At 38.5% G+C, this 19172-nt stretch overlaps 1 protein-coding gene across 12 annotated transcripts in view; it reads left to right on the top strand.

The window, feature by feature from the left end:
* BPTF (bromodomain PHD finger transcription factor) overlaps positions 1 to 19172 on the top strand; it is a 117237-nt gene that overhangs the window by 46936 nt on the left and 51129 nt on the right. For 9 of the 12 annotated variants that reach the window (XM_075014338.1, XM_075014337.1, XM_075014340.1 and 6 more), the window contains exons 4-10: positions 1391 to 1600; positions 2136 to 2324; positions 9097 to 9270; positions 9397 to 9572; positions 15569 to 15924; positions 16402 to 16533; positions 17293 to 17422. In XM_075014338.1, the coding sequence (XP_074870439.1) occupies positions 1391 to 1600; positions 2136 to 2324; positions 9097 to 9270; positions 9397 to 9572; positions 15569 to 15924; positions 16402 to 16533; positions 17293 to 17422 (1367 nt within the window). The remainder of the gene's footprint in view (positions 1 to 1390; positions 1601 to 2135; positions 2325 to 9096; positions 9271 to 9396; positions 9573 to 15568; positions 15925 to 16401; positions 16534 to 17292; positions 17423 to 19172) is intronic. The other 3 variants (XM_075014345.1, XM_075014342.1, XM_075014336.1) reach the window with 2 other exon arrangements.

The raw sequence follows: 19172 nt of genomic DNA, 5'->3' as shown, positions 1-19172 counted from the left end.
GCAGACTTGCTATCTGTGGCTGTGCTGAGGGCAGGACTTCACAACCGGGGATTTCTTGTGCTTGTGATTTCGATTCATGTTAATACAAGAAATGTGCAAGTCAAAATCGTGTAAGTCGGCGGTCTGCAGTATTTTTCAATCCTTTTTTTGTACAGCCATATTAAGTTAATGAATTGAGCAATTCATATTTTTAGATCTTGATTAAAGTATGTTATGAGGTATGCTTGCTGAAATTATGAATTCTTTCTAAATTTAGGAAGATTTCACTCAACATAGTAAGCAAAGCACCTATTCTTGTTATTCAAAAGAGTACAACAAAAAAAGTAGGAGGCAGAATAGCTCAATATTATTGTCAATGATTTACACTAAAATCAGTTACACTTTATTGGAAGCCAAAGTGAGATAAGGTAAGAATGGCATGACATGGAGAAGGAATTGTCTTAGTGAGAATTCAGTCACATGGAATCTGAATTATAGTCAGTAGAAAGCATCTTCAGTTAATTCCCAGTTATCACTTAGAGTAATCATGTCAAGATCAGTATTTCAAAGGCTTATTGGTCAGATAGGGCCTTAAAGTGGATGTAAGTGTTCTTAAAAAAAAATCCTGAAGAGACCTGTCTGGAGATAAATCTGATTCCATAGTTACTACTTTTACTCAATACTCAAAAGTTAAAACAGAGAATGTGAATTGCCATCTGGAGCCAACCTTCAATGCCTCTGCTCAACTCTCACGGAGTTACATGTCTTGAAAAATTAGATTTTTATAGAAGCAGTTGAACAGAAATTACACTGTACGTAAGTGGTTAAGCTCTGTCTCAGGTAGCTGGTCTTTGGCATATAACTATGTAATCCCAAGGGAACGAGACAAAAGGGAGCACCAAGTAAACCGCTTTTAAAAAAAAAAAAAAAAAAAAAAAAAAAAGAGGGAGAGGAAAACTGAGGGAACAGATTTCCACCATGTTAGTGCAGACCCCGATGTGAAGAAGGCCAGGAAGCAACAGGCATATAACGCTGGCTGTGAAAACATTTTCAGCAAAACACTGACATTTGTGGAATGACACAGTGAGCTGAAACTCAGTTTTTTGCTCTGGAACAATGAAGAACTAAGTAAAAAGGTGTGGTATGTTCTGCATAACATAATTGTGAGAAATAGAGTGCTCGAGCATTCATGCTGCTATATATCTGAAAATGGAAAAAGGAATAAAAAATTGGATGTTAATTTTTATTCTTAGCACCCGGCTTTTGTGTTGTGTTTGTGAAAGGTAATGCTTTAAAACTGAAGACCATCTCTATTTAAATTACTTCTGACTTAAGACTTCAAATTAGTGGCTCTGTAAAAGGTGTTTTGATACTTATTGCTTGAATTTTACTTTTTTTTTTCCTACTCTAGAGGAAATATTGGAATCAATTAGAGTAAAAAAAGGAGAAATAGAGGAAGATAAAAGCCAAGCAGCTGATGAAACAGATAAAGACAAAAATGATGTTGAAAATGATGACCAAACAGATACTGAAAAAACAAAGGAAGAACCTGCAGACCAGCAACAGGAAAAAAATGAAGAAACGCCACCTGAGCACGATTCAGAAAAAGGAAAAACAGAAGGTAAAGAAGCTGACCTTGTATTAGCAATATTTTTGTTGTTTTAAATATCCTTTTACAATACCATTAACTTCTGGAAATATTAATGTACTTCTTTACACTGGCAAGATTTTTTAAAAATTGCTTTTGAGGAAATAGTAGTAGTTTGCTTTTTTTATGGCTATATATAATTTTGTTTCTCTATAGTAAAGTTTGATAGCTCATTTCCCTCCTGCTGTTTTAGTTTGACTGTGTTTTTGCTTAGAGATGGCTAGCTTTTCTGGCACAGAGCTCACTGGTGGCAGTCAATGTGTGCACATCCACCAATGTCAAAGGATTTTTTTCTAACACTCTTTTTAATTAGCATGAACTACTTTTGAACTGTTTGTGTGCTCTGATTCTATAAAGACAATATCCTTACTGCAGAAATACACTCAATGTATTTTGATGCTACAAAGTGGACCTAATACGAGGACCTGCTTACCATAGGTAAGGTCAGATGACATCCTGAGGAAATGTTAAGAATATCCTTAAAGATTTGTTGTGCATTTTACTGTAGAACCAACAGACGTTGGGGATAAAAGTAACTCTGTGGCATCAAGCACAGACTGCAGCACCACAAATCCTTCTGCAGGAGAAACTATTTCCTCTGAAGGGAAGAACGCAGTGGGGTGTCAGTCAGAAACCTTTGATAGCAACAGTGTGGCAGAGAAGAAAGTGGCATCAGAGCTCCCCCAGGATCTCTCAGGTACAGAGGGCGCTGTATCAATGCCTCTGTAATTTGGGGAACCTTTAAGATTTTTTTCTTATAAATTCTGGTTTGTCAACTAAAACCATTTTCAGTGTATATTCATTCATGCTATTTGCTTTCAGTGCCATTCTTTACTGCTGCATTGTCATCTAACATTTAAACATTTTAAATGTGGTCTTCCCTGCTGTTAGCAAATGCTTCAGCACTCTCCAAAGATTACTGTGGCTAAGCTTTAATCATGTTCCATTTACTATACATTTTTATTTTTCTTCATTGCAAACCATAGTGATGCTGAACATCCTGCAAAGGTTTATATCAAGCTCTTATTTGCTAATGACTTTTAAATCATTTAACCTGTACTACCTGTACTGTACTACCTAGAAGAAAATAAGTATTTGCTGTTATTCATGTGGGTTCTTGCATTCAGTTATCTAGAGAAAAGTCTTGCACTATCTCAAAATCTAATAGCTCAAGTGTAACAATGTACATACAAAGTTATTTTTATTTTGAGATGTTTATTTCATTGAAACCTAATTTGCTACTCCAAAAAATAGTTATTTTTCTTGAAACTGACGAATGAGTGTAACTTATTTAGGTCTGGAGCATTAATTAGTACATTGACACAATACTAATACTTTCTTAGAAAAAAGAATATTGTACTCCTTCACCATATTCTTACATTAGCAACAGAAGTTAATTTGAATAACTCATAGCATTAATAGTAAGATTGGGAAAGTTGTATTTTCATTTGAGTGGGTATTACAAATAAGGTACTGCAGTTGTGGGGGGGAAAGCACTCGGTACTCTAGTTTCGAAAACTGGTTCTTAATAACTCATTGAAAAAATTGGTGTTCTGTACTTCAGAAACAGGTAAAATGTCTGCATGTGTACGTAGTTGGTATAATGAGTCAGGGTGGTTTAACTTTTAAATATTACTGGGTACATTTCTTTTTTATTAAATGACCCTTGGTATTCTCAATCATCAATTTATTTTCTACCTTTAGTAGCCAGCTCCATAATTAGGTTACCAGTTTTATGTATGTCAACAGGGAAAATCTGCATGTGCTTAGAACAAAAAGCATATATGTTTTGTTTAGGATTGGTAGCTCAAACATAATTTCTTTTTCAGTTACTCTTCACAAATCACCTGTTGAGTATATATTTCCTTTTAGAGTTAATGAAGAACTAAACCTTTTCTTACAGGATATTAGTTGAAGTACATAGGCTTGTTTGTTCAAAATTTGATCTTATATTTTGTTTTAAAATTGACTTATGGAGATGCTTATTGGACCGGACTCTGGTCTGCTGTTCACTGTTACATTTTTGCAGATGGTTGTAACCGGTTGCATTCAGCTAAGCTTTTCTGTTAGCAATCTCCCCTAAATTTTGCTGCCTCACAGTGTTATATAAAAACAAAGAAGTCCTGTGGCACCTTATAGACTAGCAGATTTATCAGAGCTTTGCACATGAAAGCTTATGCTCCAATAAAGCTATTAGTTTATAAGGTGCCATAGGATTTACCATTGTTTTTATGGATACAGACTAACATGGCTACCCCTCTGATACAGTGATACATATGCAGCTACTACTGAGTCAGCTTCTGAGACCTTCATTTAAAAGGGAGGGGAGGCCTATAATATAAAGTAGGTATGCATCCTTCCCCAGATAGGGAGAGCAGAAGGTGAGATATATATGTGGAACAGAAAAATCTACCTTATTTCTTCCCAGTTATGTTCTCTGGAGTTCCGTTTCTTATGTGAATCTAGATTGGGTAGGGTGGCTTACTTCTCCTTCTCCAACCTTCTGACCTTTGTTCAAGATTATCACAGAAAAAGGGGATCCTGAAATAAGCCAGATAGTTCCCAGGCTCTACAGCCAATTGCAGCTTTTCTGTTTTGTGCTTGCTTAAGAGATAGTGTGAGACCCAGGAATCTTTCCTGCATGTGGGCAGCCTTGTCACTAATTTGGAGCTCCATATGGAGGAGGTTTTTTACCCTGTAAGAATCTGAGCTCAGGAGGCATCACAGACGTGATCCCAAACCATTTTGACAGGTTCAGCCAGAGTCTTGTGCCCTAAAACATCAGCAGTGTAGTTCCAATTTCTGAATATAGACTCTAGCACATCAGAAGTACAAAAAGATCTGGACCAGCCTGCTAGGTTTCAGACTTGTTGGAGGTCGTCGGCTTAGATATCTGAACCTTCATCTCCTTTCTACTTATGAGTAAGCTCATGGTTAAGGTCAAGATGCTGAGCGATATAGATAGTGAAATTCATTACTGCTGGTTTTAAAGGTGGGAGGCCTTGAATCAAGCTGCTTAGAGCTTCCAGGTTCAGGACAGCCAGTGGAGTCCCATTAGTCTTTTATCCTCCTTTTTCTTTCACCAGGATTGCACAGGTCCTCTTATGTCTTCCTATTAGATGAAGTTCCATAAATCCTGTCATTCAAGAACTTTGAGGAATGGGCTCAAGCTGGCAGAGTCAATCAAACTAACTAAAATGTTTTTGTGCCAGGGAAGCAAACTTCTTGACCTTCCCTTTGGAAGAGTAGTCCACTCTTCTGTTAGAAATGAGAGGATGGATCACAAAGTATCTCCTAGCTGACCAGTTACTTCATTAGGATACTTAATGTATTTCCAGACTCCTCCTAGTTCCTAAAGATTTTGTCCATTGTAGGTTATAGGTCAAAAAGACAAAGCAGTCGGCAGGCATGAATATCAGAACCATCAAGCATGTTCTTCCAGGATCTACTCTGGTTTTGTTGATTGTAACAACGTGGATAAAATGTAACTCTCAGAATCCAAAATGCTCAGAAAGCCAGTGGAGTAAAAGGAAAACATAATCAAATCTTGTTGCATTAAGGATGGTATAGATGTTAATTCTGAATTACTCTTCTTTTGTAACTGTCAGAACTGTTCACTTTTGTTTTTGTACAAAATGTCCTTCACAAATGTTACAAGTATTAGGTTGAAGGTCTTTGTACTTCATATTGGCACTTAAAACACTACAGGCATTTGTGCTATTTAAGTAACTTAGTCTATGGAGAGATTTATTTTCTGTACATATGGGTAGGCTAATTGTAAAACAGCAGTTCATCCAGGTGGAGCAGAAGTTCTTATTAGTGCTGTTGATTAATTGTAGTTCACTCAGGTGGTTAACTTAAAAATATTAATCCTGCTCAATCAGTTTTAATCCCGTTGTTAATAGAATCATGATTGAAATTGAGTAAATATTTTAGATGTTTTTCTGAATTTTCAGCTATTTTGTTTTCAGTTACAAGACAGGGTGCAAAGAGTATATTGCCAGCTTTATATTTTTATTGAAAATATTTGCGCTGTTAAAAAAAAAAAAAAAAAAATAGTACTTTTTTGGTTCACATCATACAATCCCTTTATTGTGAACATGTAATTTTCCAAAATTAGATTTTTTTTGGTTACATATCTTCACTCAAATAAAACAACATAAAACTTGAGCCTAAAAATCCACTTAATCCTCTTTCTTGTTCAGCTAATTGCTAAATCATACAAGTTTGTTTTTACAGGAGATAGTGCTGCCCCACTTCTTATTCACCTAAAAGTGAGAATAGCATTCTCATGGCACTTTTGTAGCAGCTTTTGCTAGCTTTTCCTGTTAGATATGCTAAACATTTGTATGCACCTTTATGCTTTGACCGCTGTTCCAGAGGACATGCTTCCAAGCTGATGATGCTCATCAAAAACATAACGTGTTACTTAAATTTGTGACTGAACTTCTTGGGGAGAGTTATGTCTCCTGTTTTCTTACCTTCTGCCATGTGTTTCATGTTATAGTAGTCTTGGATGATGATCTAGCGTGTGGCTCATTTTAAGAACAGTTTCACTGTGCATTTGGGAAAATCAAAGACAGTATTTATGTGAGATTTCTAAAGATAGCTATTGCATTCAACCCAAGGTTTAAGTACCTGACATGCCTTCCAAACTCTGAGAGGGACACGGTGTGGAGCATGCTGCCAGAAGTCTTTAAAGAGCAACATTCAGATACAGAAATTACATACCAAAAGCACAAAAAAAAGAAATCACATTCTGCTGGTGGCTTCTGATTCAGATGATGAAAAGAGGGTATACCACCTTTTAATTTTTCCCACGCTAGTCTATGCAGACTGAAGGATGCCTACTAATTTTTCCCACACTAGTAGGGCAGAGTGGAATACCAGTTCCCTCTATTTACTCAGCCAAGCTACAACTGATGGTGTGTATACCTTAGCAGGACAATTCCTGCCTCCTACAATGCAATTAGTGTGTCTTGTACCCTTAGTACCCCTACAAAGTAGGCGGTAGATTCAAGATACTAAACTTCAGTCGTTCTCTGGGCTCAGCCTGTCTAAAACCGAGGGTATGGCACCTTTTAATTTTTCCCACGCTAGTAGGGCAGAGTGGAATACTGATTCCCTCTATTTACTCGGCCATGCTGTGACCAGTGGTTTTATACCTTAGCAAGACAATTCCTGGAGTGAGATCTAATTCCCCTCCTTCTTTTAACCAGCCAGGCTACAAGTGGGGATTTGCAAACATTTTGTGATCGATCGCTTAAACTTCCCCAAATACTACTGCAGTATAAACACTTCCCAAAACACTTCTGCAGTGTAAATTTTTATCAGTCCAGTCAAATACTTTTTACACACTTACGATTGATTCTCAGAAAACAACAGCACTTGCTGCTCCCCCTTTCATGAACATGCATGAGTCCACACTGTTTCGAATCATTATCAAGCAGAACTCATTAGTATGTCATCTGGAGTGGTGCTTAAAGCATGAAAGGCATAAGAATTTTTTACTGCGCTTGGTGACACTGGCTACAGTAGTGCCATGTGAATTCAGGCGATGTTATAAGCAAGAAACAGGCAACATCTGCAGTAAATGTTAACAAATTTGTAGGCTCTAAAGTTTTAACAGTTTTATTTTTTAATGTCATTTTTGTACACAAGTCTACATTTGTGAGTTCAACTTTCATGATACAGATTGCACTATAGTACTTGTAATGAGGGAACTGAAAAATTACTATCTTTTGTGTTTTACAATGCAAATATTTAATCAATCAAGTGAGCAGTTTACACACTTCTATGTTGTAGTTGAGATCAATATATTTGAAATTGTAAAAAATATCCTCAGGTATTTAAATTACATTGTATTATTGTGAAACAACATGATTAATCATGATTCATTTTCTCTAATTGCTTGATCGCCCTAGTTTATGTGCATATTCATTGTCTTGGTGAAATTGTTGCTCATCTCTGAGAGATGGGGGAGGATCTGTATTTTAAATACAACTACAGACGAGAGTGATCAATTTACTTCTGATTCAGAGTTGGTAAATAAGTATGCACTATTTCTTTACCCGTGGGAGGTAAATAAAATGCAGATTACAAAGAATTAATCTATGGACCATTGTCAGTTAAAAAATAATGTTACTAGTAAAATAGACAAAATTTATATATGTTAAAAAAAAAAAAAAAAAAGTCATCGCTAATGTTCAATATTTGCATTCTCCCTAGTTTGGATGACAAGCAAACTAGTCTGTTTCAATTCTTGGTTCGTATTCTCTAGTAAACGCGTGATTTTACGGACCTGTTTAGTAGACTTTGAGAACAACGGACCCTGTAGGGGGGAGCCTACTTTGAAGTAAGGCAGGGCGCTTTTTGTGTGTAGACACCCTACTTCAAAGTGAGCGTCTTTTGACATTGTTTTATAGTGTAGATGCAGCCATAGAATTCTAAAATTGTAGCAGCCGACTTTAAAATACAAGCATTCTTCTTTGGTGGATCCAGTATTCTGGAAAGAAGTCGTAACTCCTGGGGAGGAGTTCCAAGACCTGGAAATATAATCACTTGCAGTTGTGCTTGCTAAATTAACGACCCCTTTCCTCAGTAGATGTTTCTAAAGAAGCAAAATTTAAAAAGAAAAAACTTAAGCTAAAGAAATTCAACTATTAAATTGTCAACACATCCTCTTTTAGCATGATGTAACATTCCTTCTTGTTCTGAGTTGAAAATAAAAAAAAAATCTGTCACTAAACAAATCCTCTGTAGAATACTAGACAAACACAGGGAAAATCTGTCTAGAGCATTAGATCCACATCAGGAGAATGTCCAGTAAGAAAACTAAATTTTGTCTTTCTTCTGCAAGTTTGACAGCATGGATAATTTCTAAATTAGTATGTCTTTCTGATTTACTCTTAATTTGTATTTTGCTGAACATATATTTTGGCAATATTAATAATCAGTTTCAGAATATCAAGTTGTGAAGAACGTTTATTTTGAATGGTTAGGTAGGCAGAAAATCCTGTTTGAAATCTTGGAGAAGTTAAGTGCAAAGAACAAAAATAATGATTTAACTAATTTTTCATTTGTAGGATTCAACTAGTGAAAAATTTGTAATGGTCTATATATAGACAAATGAGGTATTGGCAATATTTATGAAGACATTTATCTGTTTAATTCTTAGGGTTAAAATGGTCACGTCTTGTTTTTCTTGCTAATTTGGCCATAGATATTTTGAACAGTTTGAAATTATTTGAAAGCTGCTTGGGAAGATCATCTTTTTCAGTAGGAGTGTATGTTTAAAACATCAGGTATTTTTGGTAGAGCTTTTGAGGTAAATAAAACCACCGATTCTCCCATTATAAATGAGTTATTGATATTTTGGTAGTTTATCTAACTCTTAGGATTTTTAACTTAAAGAAAATGCTGAAATGATGCAGTCTTAACAATCTAAAAATAAAGTCCTTCTTTTATAGAAGAAACTGGCCTGATGATCCCCAGCATCAGTCCTAGTGCATCGTCTGCACCCCTCCAGTCTAATGTTGAAAACAGCAACAGCAGCGAGCTTAATTCTATGCACAGTGACTCCAGTAAGACATCTGATGATGCTGAAAATGTTGAAGGAGGATCCCAGACCTCAGAGGAAATGGGTAAAGACCAAAATGTCACTGGGCTTCTTTCTAAATTTGATTGTTAAAATTTTATAATTCTGATATGTTGTTAAGATATTAGCAATTTATTCATTCTTCATTGTTTAAATTACTTTGTTGTGGCAGGGGAGAAATCCAACGGTGAAAGAAGTGATTCTCCATGCACTGGGAAAGGTACCTCAGGCTCAACACGAATGCTTACCAGATTACGAAATCCAGATAGCAAGCTGAGCCAGATGAAAAGCCAGCAGGTTGCTGCTGCAGCACATGAAGCAAATAAATTATTTAAAGAAGGCAGAGAGGTTTGTATTCATTTTTGAGAATTTTTGAAATATAGAATTATGTTGGTTACATAAAGGGAAATGTTTTTGCTGCTCCAGTTTTGACAAAATGAGGGTCAGGTACACAGTTAGCAGAAGCATGCAACATACGCAAGTTGGTGGGATTGCCATATCAGAGATGATTGTTCCCTTTTGTTCTTTATTCTTCCCTCTTTCTCTTAAAATGTACAATTTTGAGTTGCGCTTAACTTGCATTAACGTGAGTTAAGTGCAACTCAAATATCCCAGTCACCCAGGTCCTGACTCAACCCCTCTGGGACCTGGTGCACGCGCGTGCTCTCTCTCCACACCCACACCCACACAGCTCTGGCTCAACTCCCCCGCCCCCGGGTCCCAGTTCAAATCCCCGACATGCACCTCCAGCTCACTCCCACCCTCCGCATGCGGTTCCAGCTCAACTCCACCCCACCCTGCAGCCCTAACCACCCTAGGCTTAACCTCCCTGCATCCCTTCCACTGCCAGGCTTCATCCTTCCCAGCTCCCCTCGCTCCCCGCACCTCAGGACTTACCTTTCGAAAGGAGCTCCAGGTGCTCCTGCTACTTCCCCCCAAACTTATGGAAAATTCTAGTTATGCTAGGGTGCGTGGGAACGCAACCCTCACGTAAATCAAGAGACTACTATAGTCAACTTCTTGAGTGTGAAGCACGTTCTGTTGGTTTCCTTTCTGCAGGAGGGTGATGCAGTGAGCATGATAAACACACATCAATTGTTTAGTTATATTTTTACTTCCATTTTTGTTGATCAGATGTCAAAATTCTCTTTCTAGTTAAAACTTCTTAGTACTTTCTTGTCATATTTGACTGTCATGTGCCTTTGTGTATTTAGAGGGGTGTGCATGTGCGCTATGATCCTGAGACAGGACTCTTGCTCCCAATAACTATTGGTCCATGCCTGTGCCCTTCTCCTCATGCTCTGAATGTACGGCATATGATGGGCAGTGAAGACCGACAATTTCTCCTGTTCCTTTCTGTCACCCGTGGTCTGAGATGGAATCTTTTCAGTATGTGTAGGGTTTGCTAGTTGCTTCTGCCTCAAACTGTAAATATTTATAAATAACTTTTAGGCACAGTTTACAGAGTTTTTATACTTAGGTATAGTTTTTAGCAGTCAGGACCTTGGGAAGTCTTCCCTTACCTGGAGACCCAAACCTTACAGGGTGACCAGTTTGTCCAACAACCATGAATTATAGAACTGTTTCATACTGCTAGGCCTTTCCAGTCAGCGGTAATTACCTCAACTGCTTCTACTGCCTTAGGGAAGCTCATGTGCCCTCCATGTGCAATTTTAGCCAATCTCTCCCAAGATGAACCTGTCATACATGATTATAGCCTCTAAAGATTCCTAATGAGTAGTGCTGTGAGGCTCCATTCAACCCTGGACTGTCAGACCCCTAAGTACACCAGGCAGTGGCATCAAGAAATGTCTGCCAGAGCACTGTGACCTCTGTGTCTGTGGAGGTTATTAGGAACAGAGCTAAGAACTCCTCCAGATAGTCATAAGAGGGGTAAGAAATGTTCAGATAAGCAAGAAAAATCCCCTTCTAGGTAGTCATCCAAAGAAATACCTCTTCTCTGGCATCCTGCAAGTTAGGTGTTAGCATTGTCTCGTGGCTCCAAAGAGCAAGGTGCCCCAAAATTGGCATTAATCACAGGAGCAGGATCATACTCATTACTAGTCAGAGAGAAGCAGAAGTGGATCCTTCTGTATTGTAGGCACCATCATACTGTGATAGTGAGATGTTGATACCAAAGACCATGATAAGACTAAGACTGTCTACTCTGCACTCGTGTATTTGGGGATTGATACATCATACCAAAGGACTTTATGATCCTCTCAAATCTGGAGTGTCTGATCCTGTCAGAACTGATCCTGGGAAGGGGGGTCACTACACCATCAATCCAAGGGATTGAAGAGAGGGAGAGGCACTAACTAGTATCATCTTCAAGCTGGAACATATCAAGTCCTCCAATACCAATAGATTCATGGGATCCGAAGCTACCGCGTGCTCTGAGTCAGGTTTGTGTTGGAGAATGTCAGAACACCCATTGAGGCATAAGGGTAGTCCAGACAGAGGATCCAGAGTTTCTTGGCACCATCCTCATATTGTAGGAGATACTATGCACCTTAGGTACTATAGTACCTTACTCAATGGGGGGGTAGTTTAGTTCCTATTTGACTCCATGCACTGTACTTATGGGACCCCATGCATGCAATATTCTATGACAATGAAAGCACGTGTGCTACATCTAACATGAAAGCAGCGTGCTAGATTTAACAAGGGCAACCAAGGTCCTCAATTCTCTGTCTAGAAATGATCAATCTCTGGGACTAGTGTATTTGTCAATAGATTATCCTCTCAGCGCATATCCCAGGAATGTACAAGATAGCCTCTGCAGGCACTTCTCCATGGACAGCAAATGAGAATGACTCAACTTAGTAATACAGAACATATTTCAACAATTGGGATCCCATTTTGGGACTCTCTGAGCATTTCCTGTTCTCTTGAGATGCAGTCTGCTATTGCAAAGGGAACTGAAGATCCAAATCCAGAGGAGAGGCATTTCAAATTTCTGGTCAGTTCAATTATTGCACACCTTCAATTCATCACTCATGTTCCAAGAAGGATCAAGCTGGTGATTCTGGTTGCTTCAGCTGTCCCAGATGGTGCTGGTTTCCCAACATTCTGCAGATGTTAATGTCCATACAGTTGTATTCAACTTTTTCCAGGTCTGTTTGCTTCAGGGACAGAGGCAAAATCAGTTGCCCCTATCCAGCATCCTTCAGCATGAAAGCCTGGCATTTTGACTGGATGATGACTCTAGAGAAGACATGCTTGGGATCAGTTGATTACCTCCTTAACAGTAAAGGAGGTGAATGCAAGAGAGCGATTCATAACAAGGGCTGATATTGATGGTGCTTGGTCCTGCCCTGAGGGCAGGGAACTGGATTTGATGACCTCTTGAGGTCCCTTCCAATTCTCGTATTCTACAGTTCTAAAGTGAAAAGATTTTTTGGGCTGGTGCCAATGTTGTCAGATAAGAACATAACATAAGAACATAAGAATGGCCATACTGGGTCAGACCAAAGGTCCATCGAGCCCAGCATCCCATCTGCCGATGGTGGCCAATGCCAGGTGCCCCAGAGAAGGAGAACAGAAGACAATGATCAAGTGATTTATCTCCTGCCATCCATCTCCTGCCCTTGTTCTGAAGGCTAGGGCACCATACTTTATCCCTGGCTAATAGCCATTTATGGACCTAACCTGCAAAAATTTATCAAGCTCTTTTTTAAACCCTAATAGAGTCCTGGCCTTCACAGCCTCCTCGGGCAAGGAGTTCCACAGGTTGATTGTGCGCTGTGTGAAGAAAAATTTCCTTTTATTAGTTTTGAACCTACTACCCATCAATTTCATTTGGTGTTCCCTAGTTCTTGTATTATGGGAAAAGGTAAATAATTTTTCTATATTCACTTTCTCCACACCATTCATGATTTTATATACCTCTATCATATCGCCCCTCAATCGCCTCTTTTCCAAACTGAAAAGTCCCAGTCTCTCTAGCCTCTCCCCATATGGGACCCTTTCCAAGCCCCTAATCATCTTAGTCGCCCTTTTCTGAACCTTTTCTAATGCCAATATATCTTTTTTGAGGTGAGGAGACCACATCTGCACGCAGTACTCGAGATGTGGGCGTACCATAGTTTTATATAGGGGAAGTATGATATCTTTTGTCTTATTATCGATCCCTTTTTTAATAATTCCTAACATCCTGTTTGCCTTACTAACTGCCGCTGCACACTGCGTGGATGTCTTCAGAGAACTATCCACTATAACTCCAAGATCCCTTTCCTGATCTGTCGTAGCTAAATTTGACCCCATCATGTAGTACGTGTAATTTGGGTTATTTTTTCCAACATGCATTACCTTACACTTACCCACATTAAATTTCATTTGCCATTTTGCTGCCCAATCACTCAGTTTGCTGAGATCTTTTTGTAGTTCTTCACAATCCCTTTTGCTTTTGACTGTCCTGAACAACTTGGTGTCATCTGCAAACTTTTCCACCTCACTGCTTACCTCATTTTCTAGATCATTGATGAACAAGTTGAACAGGATCGGTCCCAGGACTGACCCCTGGGGAACACCACTAGTTACCTTCCTCCATTGTGAAAATTTACCATTTATTCCCACCCTTTGTTTTCTGTCTTTTAACCAATTCCCGATCCATGAAAGGACCTTTCCTCCTATCCCATGACCACCTAATTTACATAAAAGCCTTTGGTGTGGGACCGTGTCAAAGGCTTTCTGGAAGTCTAGGTATATTATGTCCACTGGGTGCCCCTTGTCCGCATGTTTATTAACCCCTTCAAAGAATTCTAATAGATTAGTTAGACACGACTTCCCTCTGCAGAAACCATGCTGACTTTTGCCCAACAATTCGTGCTCTTCTATGTGCCTTGCAATTTTACTCTTTACTAGTGTTTCTACTAATTTGCCTGGTACTGATGTTAAACTTATCGGTCTATAATTGCCAGGATCTCCTCTAGAGCCTTTTTTAAATATTGGTGTTATATTGGCCGTCGTCCAGTCATTTGGTACCAAAGTGGATTTAAAGGATAGGTTACAAACCACTGTTAATAACTCCGCAATTTCACATTTGAGTTCTTTCAGAACCCTTGGGTGAATGCCGTCTGGTCCTGGAGACTTGTTACTATTCAGCTTATCAATTAATTCCAAAACCTCCTCTAATGTCACTTCAATCTGAGTGAGTTCCTCAGATTTGTCACCTAAAAAGGCTGGCTCAGATTTAGGAACCTCTGTAACATCCTCAGCCATGAAGACTGAAGCAAAGAAATCATTTAATCGCTCCGCAATGGCACTGTCTTCCTTGATCGCTCCTTTTATATCTTTATCATCCAAGGGCCCCACTGCTTTTTTAGCGGGCTTCCTGCTTCTAATGTATTTAAAAAACATTTTACTATCGTTTTTTGAATTTTTGGCTAGCTGGAATAGCTCCAGGATATTCCAGTATCCCAGTTTCTTTGGAATAACTGCTCTACTTAGACTTCATGTCTACTTGTTAAATCCATTTGGACACGCATAGCGGCTGTCAGGTTGCATCAGTGGCCTTGCTTCAAGGGAATCTACAGGGCAGCACCGCAGGACTCTTTGTGCTTTTAGTAGACATTATGCCCAATTTAAGCTTCTACAGCTGACCAGTCTTTGGCAGCGCAATCCTCTAATTGGTGGTACAGTCAGGGTCCTCTTACCCTTCTCTTCAATTCATACTGCTTGGGAATTACCCTCAGTAGCATATATGTCTGTGGATCACTCAAAAGGTACTTACCTTATGATAACTGGTGTTCTTTGAGACATGTGGTCCCTATCACTATTCCGGTATTCACCCTCCTTTTCCTCTGCTGCAGAGCCTTATAGTAAGGTTACTTGTAATAAGAAGGTAACTAGAGAGCAGTCTGTCCAAGCTGTCTGTTGCTCATTAAGTTTGGAGCACAAAGAGAAGAAGGAAGCAGGCATGTAATCATAGACATTGCTAGCAAGAACTATTAATTGTTAGGCACATGAAGCATTGCAAGTCTCTCAGTGGCAAACAGAGAGCACACATCTTGAAGTACTGCAGTTAATTTAAGATAACCTTTAATTTGCTTATTTGCATGCACAAATTCCAACTTCTTTGTGCACCTCTTTTGTGGGAGCAAGTTGGGTACCTACATTAGAAAACTTGGACCCTAACTTTAGTAATACTGTTGATAATTTAGTACTGTTAAAATGTTTTGAAGGCTAAAAAGGATTGTTAGACGAAGCTAATACAATATATAATTCATAGCGAATGGAAATTACTTTGAAAGTTGAATGTGTCATAAAGAGAAACTTAATAGAAATCTTTTACGATTTTAAATCATTTAATTCAAACAAAAAAAATTTACTTCTTTAACAAGGTTCTGGTGGTTAACTCCCAAGGCGAAGTCTCCCGGTTAAACACCAAGAAAGAAATAGTGATGAAAGGAAACATCAGCAATTATTTCAAGTTAGGTCAAGAGGGGAAGTATCGTGTCTATCACAACCAGTATGCCACCAACTCATTTGCACTGAACAAACACCAGCACAGAGAAGACCACGACAAGAGACGGCACCTTGCCCATAAATTCTGTCTGACTCCTGCTGGAGAGTTCAAATGGAACGGGTCTGTACATGGGTCCAAGGTTCTTACCATATCTACTCTGAGACTAACTATCATTCAGCTAGAGAACAACATCCCTGCATCATTCCTCCATCCTAATTGGGCCTCCCACAGGTAAAGAAATAGTGCATACTTTTGGTTTCCCATGTTATATAACATTACTTTGGGGCACAGGTGCCCACTTCCTCCTTTCCCTAGGGGTGCTTAACACCCATTCTGCCCAAGGCCCCACCTCTTCTTGCTCTCACCCCACTTCTTTTCTCTGTTTCATCCCAGCAAACTTTCCGGACTCCTCTCCCTTGCTCACCACGGCTTCCTACACACCACTGAACAGCTGATTATGGCACCAGCTAATTCTTTTGGGTGCTCCAGCGCCTATGTTTTGTGGTGTCTAGTCACGTCTCTCTCCTGAACAATAAATACTATCAGAATAGAAACTTGAAATAAATGTGGTATGTAATACATATCTGAAAGTGTGCAGTGCTTTAGCCAAGATATTTCTGTATAGTTTTTTTTAGCCTACATTTCAAATCCTATTGACATAATGCCTGTGGAATGAACTTCATGCATTTTGCTTTCTTTCCAATGTAGGTCTAACTGGATTAAGGCTGTTCAAATGTGTAGCAAACCCAGAGAATTTGCACTAGCTTTGGCTATATTGGAGTGTGCAATTAAACCAGTTGTCATGCTCCCAATTTGGCGGGAGTCCTTGGGACACACTAGGTGAGAGAATCTTTAGAAATGTAAAGCATGAGAATTTTACAGTGATCAGCAGCATTGGTTGAACCAAAACTGCAATTAAGATTATTGACAAGAATTCATTCAAGACATCAGTCAACATTCCCCGTTACCATATGGTACTGAAATCCTTTATGAACAATAAAAACAAGCAGTCATGTTGCACCTTAAAGCACCTAACCTGAATCTGAAGAATTGGATCTTACCTATGAAAGCTTATTACCTAATAAATAAAATTTAGTTTTTAAAGTGCTAGAGGACTGCTTGGTTTTTTTTTGTGAAGATACAGACTAATCCTACACCTCTAAGACTTTTCATTGGCAATGTTTCCTATTTTATCACTGCATTTCCAGTAAGGTCTTTTCCTTCAAATATTTACTTAGTGAAGCCCAATGATTTACCAAAGTCATGGTCTCAAGTGACATCAGTGGAGAAAGTCTAAGGACGTCACAGTGAAGAACTTTCAAAAACCTGTATTTGTTGAGATTTGACGTTACTGAGATAAGCATAGGAGTAACATCGATGATATTGACTATTTTTGCCATCAGCTGCTTTTACAATTGTGTAAATGCTCAAAAAAGTAACATTTATCCCTAGAAATATATATATGTTCAATATGAATTCCTTAACCTAATATTGTTCATTGGTAGTTTTTCCCCTATGTAAATCTCAGTAGTGTAGTATATGCCATTGTTAGGGTGTTTAAATTTATTTATAAAATTTGCTTGTATTTACATGTGTTAGATTACACAGAATGACAGCTATTGAAAGAGAAGAAAAGGAGAAGGTGAAAAAAAAAGAGAGGAAACAAGAGGAGGAAGAAACAATGCAACAGGCTACCTGGGTGAAATATACCTTTCCTATCAAACATCAGGTAATGTTTCTGCTTAGCAATTTCTTTTTTCTATTTTTAGGAATAATAAAAGGATTCATTTTTGTAGCAATTGTCCTTTATACAGATCTGTTTTCCACTTAATTGTTAGAAGATGTTAATAACTTCATTTTTCACTCTATTCCATCAGTCAGAGTCAGAATTTGGTCTGAGTTAAATTTCTGGACATTATTCAGCCATTATTTCTGGAGTTGAACATTTGAGGTGGTCTGTGTTATAATTTCTTATTTAAGATACAAAATATCTGATTATTTTTAATTAAAGTACGTTAGATGAAAAGGGGAGTATGGTAAATAGAAAAAAAAAATGTTTTTTAGCTAAATTGCACTGAGACATGAAAACAACCTGATTGCTGAAATACGAGGGTTATACATGAACGGCTGCTATTAGGGCTCTGTCAAATTAGCTGCAATGAAAAATGCTTCATGGACAGTACAGTCCATTCTCCCACCCAAATGAAGTCTGGTCTTTTGTGTGCTTTTACCCTTTACTACAAAAATGTAATAGGTAGTACCAGCATTTCTCAAATTGGTGGTCCAGACCTAAAAGGGAGTTGCAGGGAGGTTGTAAGGTTGTGTTTTTTGTTGGGTGGGAGGGAGAGAGCTCACAGTTATAGCCACCCTTATGTCTGTGCTGGCTTCAGAGCTGTGTGGCTTGAGAGTGGTAGCTGTTGACCAGCTGCCCAGCTCTGAAGGCAGTGTACCACTACAGGCAGTGGCTCTGCCTTCACAGCTGGGATCTCAGCAGCCACTGCTCTCCAGCTGCCCAATTGTCAAGGCAGTGCCACCGCTAGCAGCAGCACAGAAATAAGAATAGTAGTCCTGCAACCTCGCCTACAATAACTTTTGATTCCTTGCCCCCCAATTCCTTTTTTGGATCAGGACCCCTACAATTACAACATCAGGAAATTTCAGATTTAAATAGCTGAAATCATGAAATGTATGATTTTTAAAATTTTAATACCATGAAATTAACCAAAATGGGCTGTGAATTTGGTAGGGTGAAGATTCATTCATGGAATTGACTTGGTTTCATTTGCTTGTGAATATTTTCAGGGCCTTGGGCTTTGTTGCTCAAATTCTGTACTGTGAAATATAACTAGAATGATATCTTGAATTCACAGTCTTATTTTAAGCTAACATTTGTTAGAATTTTGCTATAGGAAGCCTGGACCATATTTTCAGTTTATGTTTGGAATACCTTTTGCAATATATGTTCTCTGATTTGAAGGACAAGTTAACGAAATTGCTTCTTTCACCTTATTAAAAAGGTCCTATGCAGTAATGTTCACATATGCATAATCTTTATAAACCCTAAATGATAGATAGAATCAGTGTCCAAAAACTAAAATTGTTGGTAGTTTTTCTCCCTTCATGCCTCAAAGAGCCCCAGACTTTCTTAGATCATCCTTTTATCCACTAACTTCTTTCTTCTCTCTACATAAAATCTCAGAAAACAGTTTGATCTGAGGATTAACAAATTTGGGTTTTGGTGGAAAACAAATTCGAGTCAGTGACCTTTTGCTGAAAGCACGTAACCTCCAGCACTGTTAAATCAGGGTGCTGCAAACTAGAGTCCCTCAAACAAAACAGGATCATACAAGACAAGAAGTAGCCTCAGAAGCTACCGTCACCTAACTAATTTGAATGACTCATAGGAACTATTTTTATTTCCTGAAAATTTTCTTTCACCCTAAAATATTGTACTCATAAAAATTTCTGTGTAAATGTAA

The sequence above is a fragment of the Carettochelys insculpta genome, chromosome 20, assembly GCF_033958435.1.
Source record: "Carettochelys insculpta isolate YL-2023 chromosome 20, ASM3395843v1, whole genome shotgun sequence".
NCBI lineage: Eukaryota > Metazoa > Chordata > Testudines > Carettochelyidae > Carettochelys > Carettochelys insculpta.
This window is presented reverse-complemented; position numbering and strand designations above follow the sequence as displayed.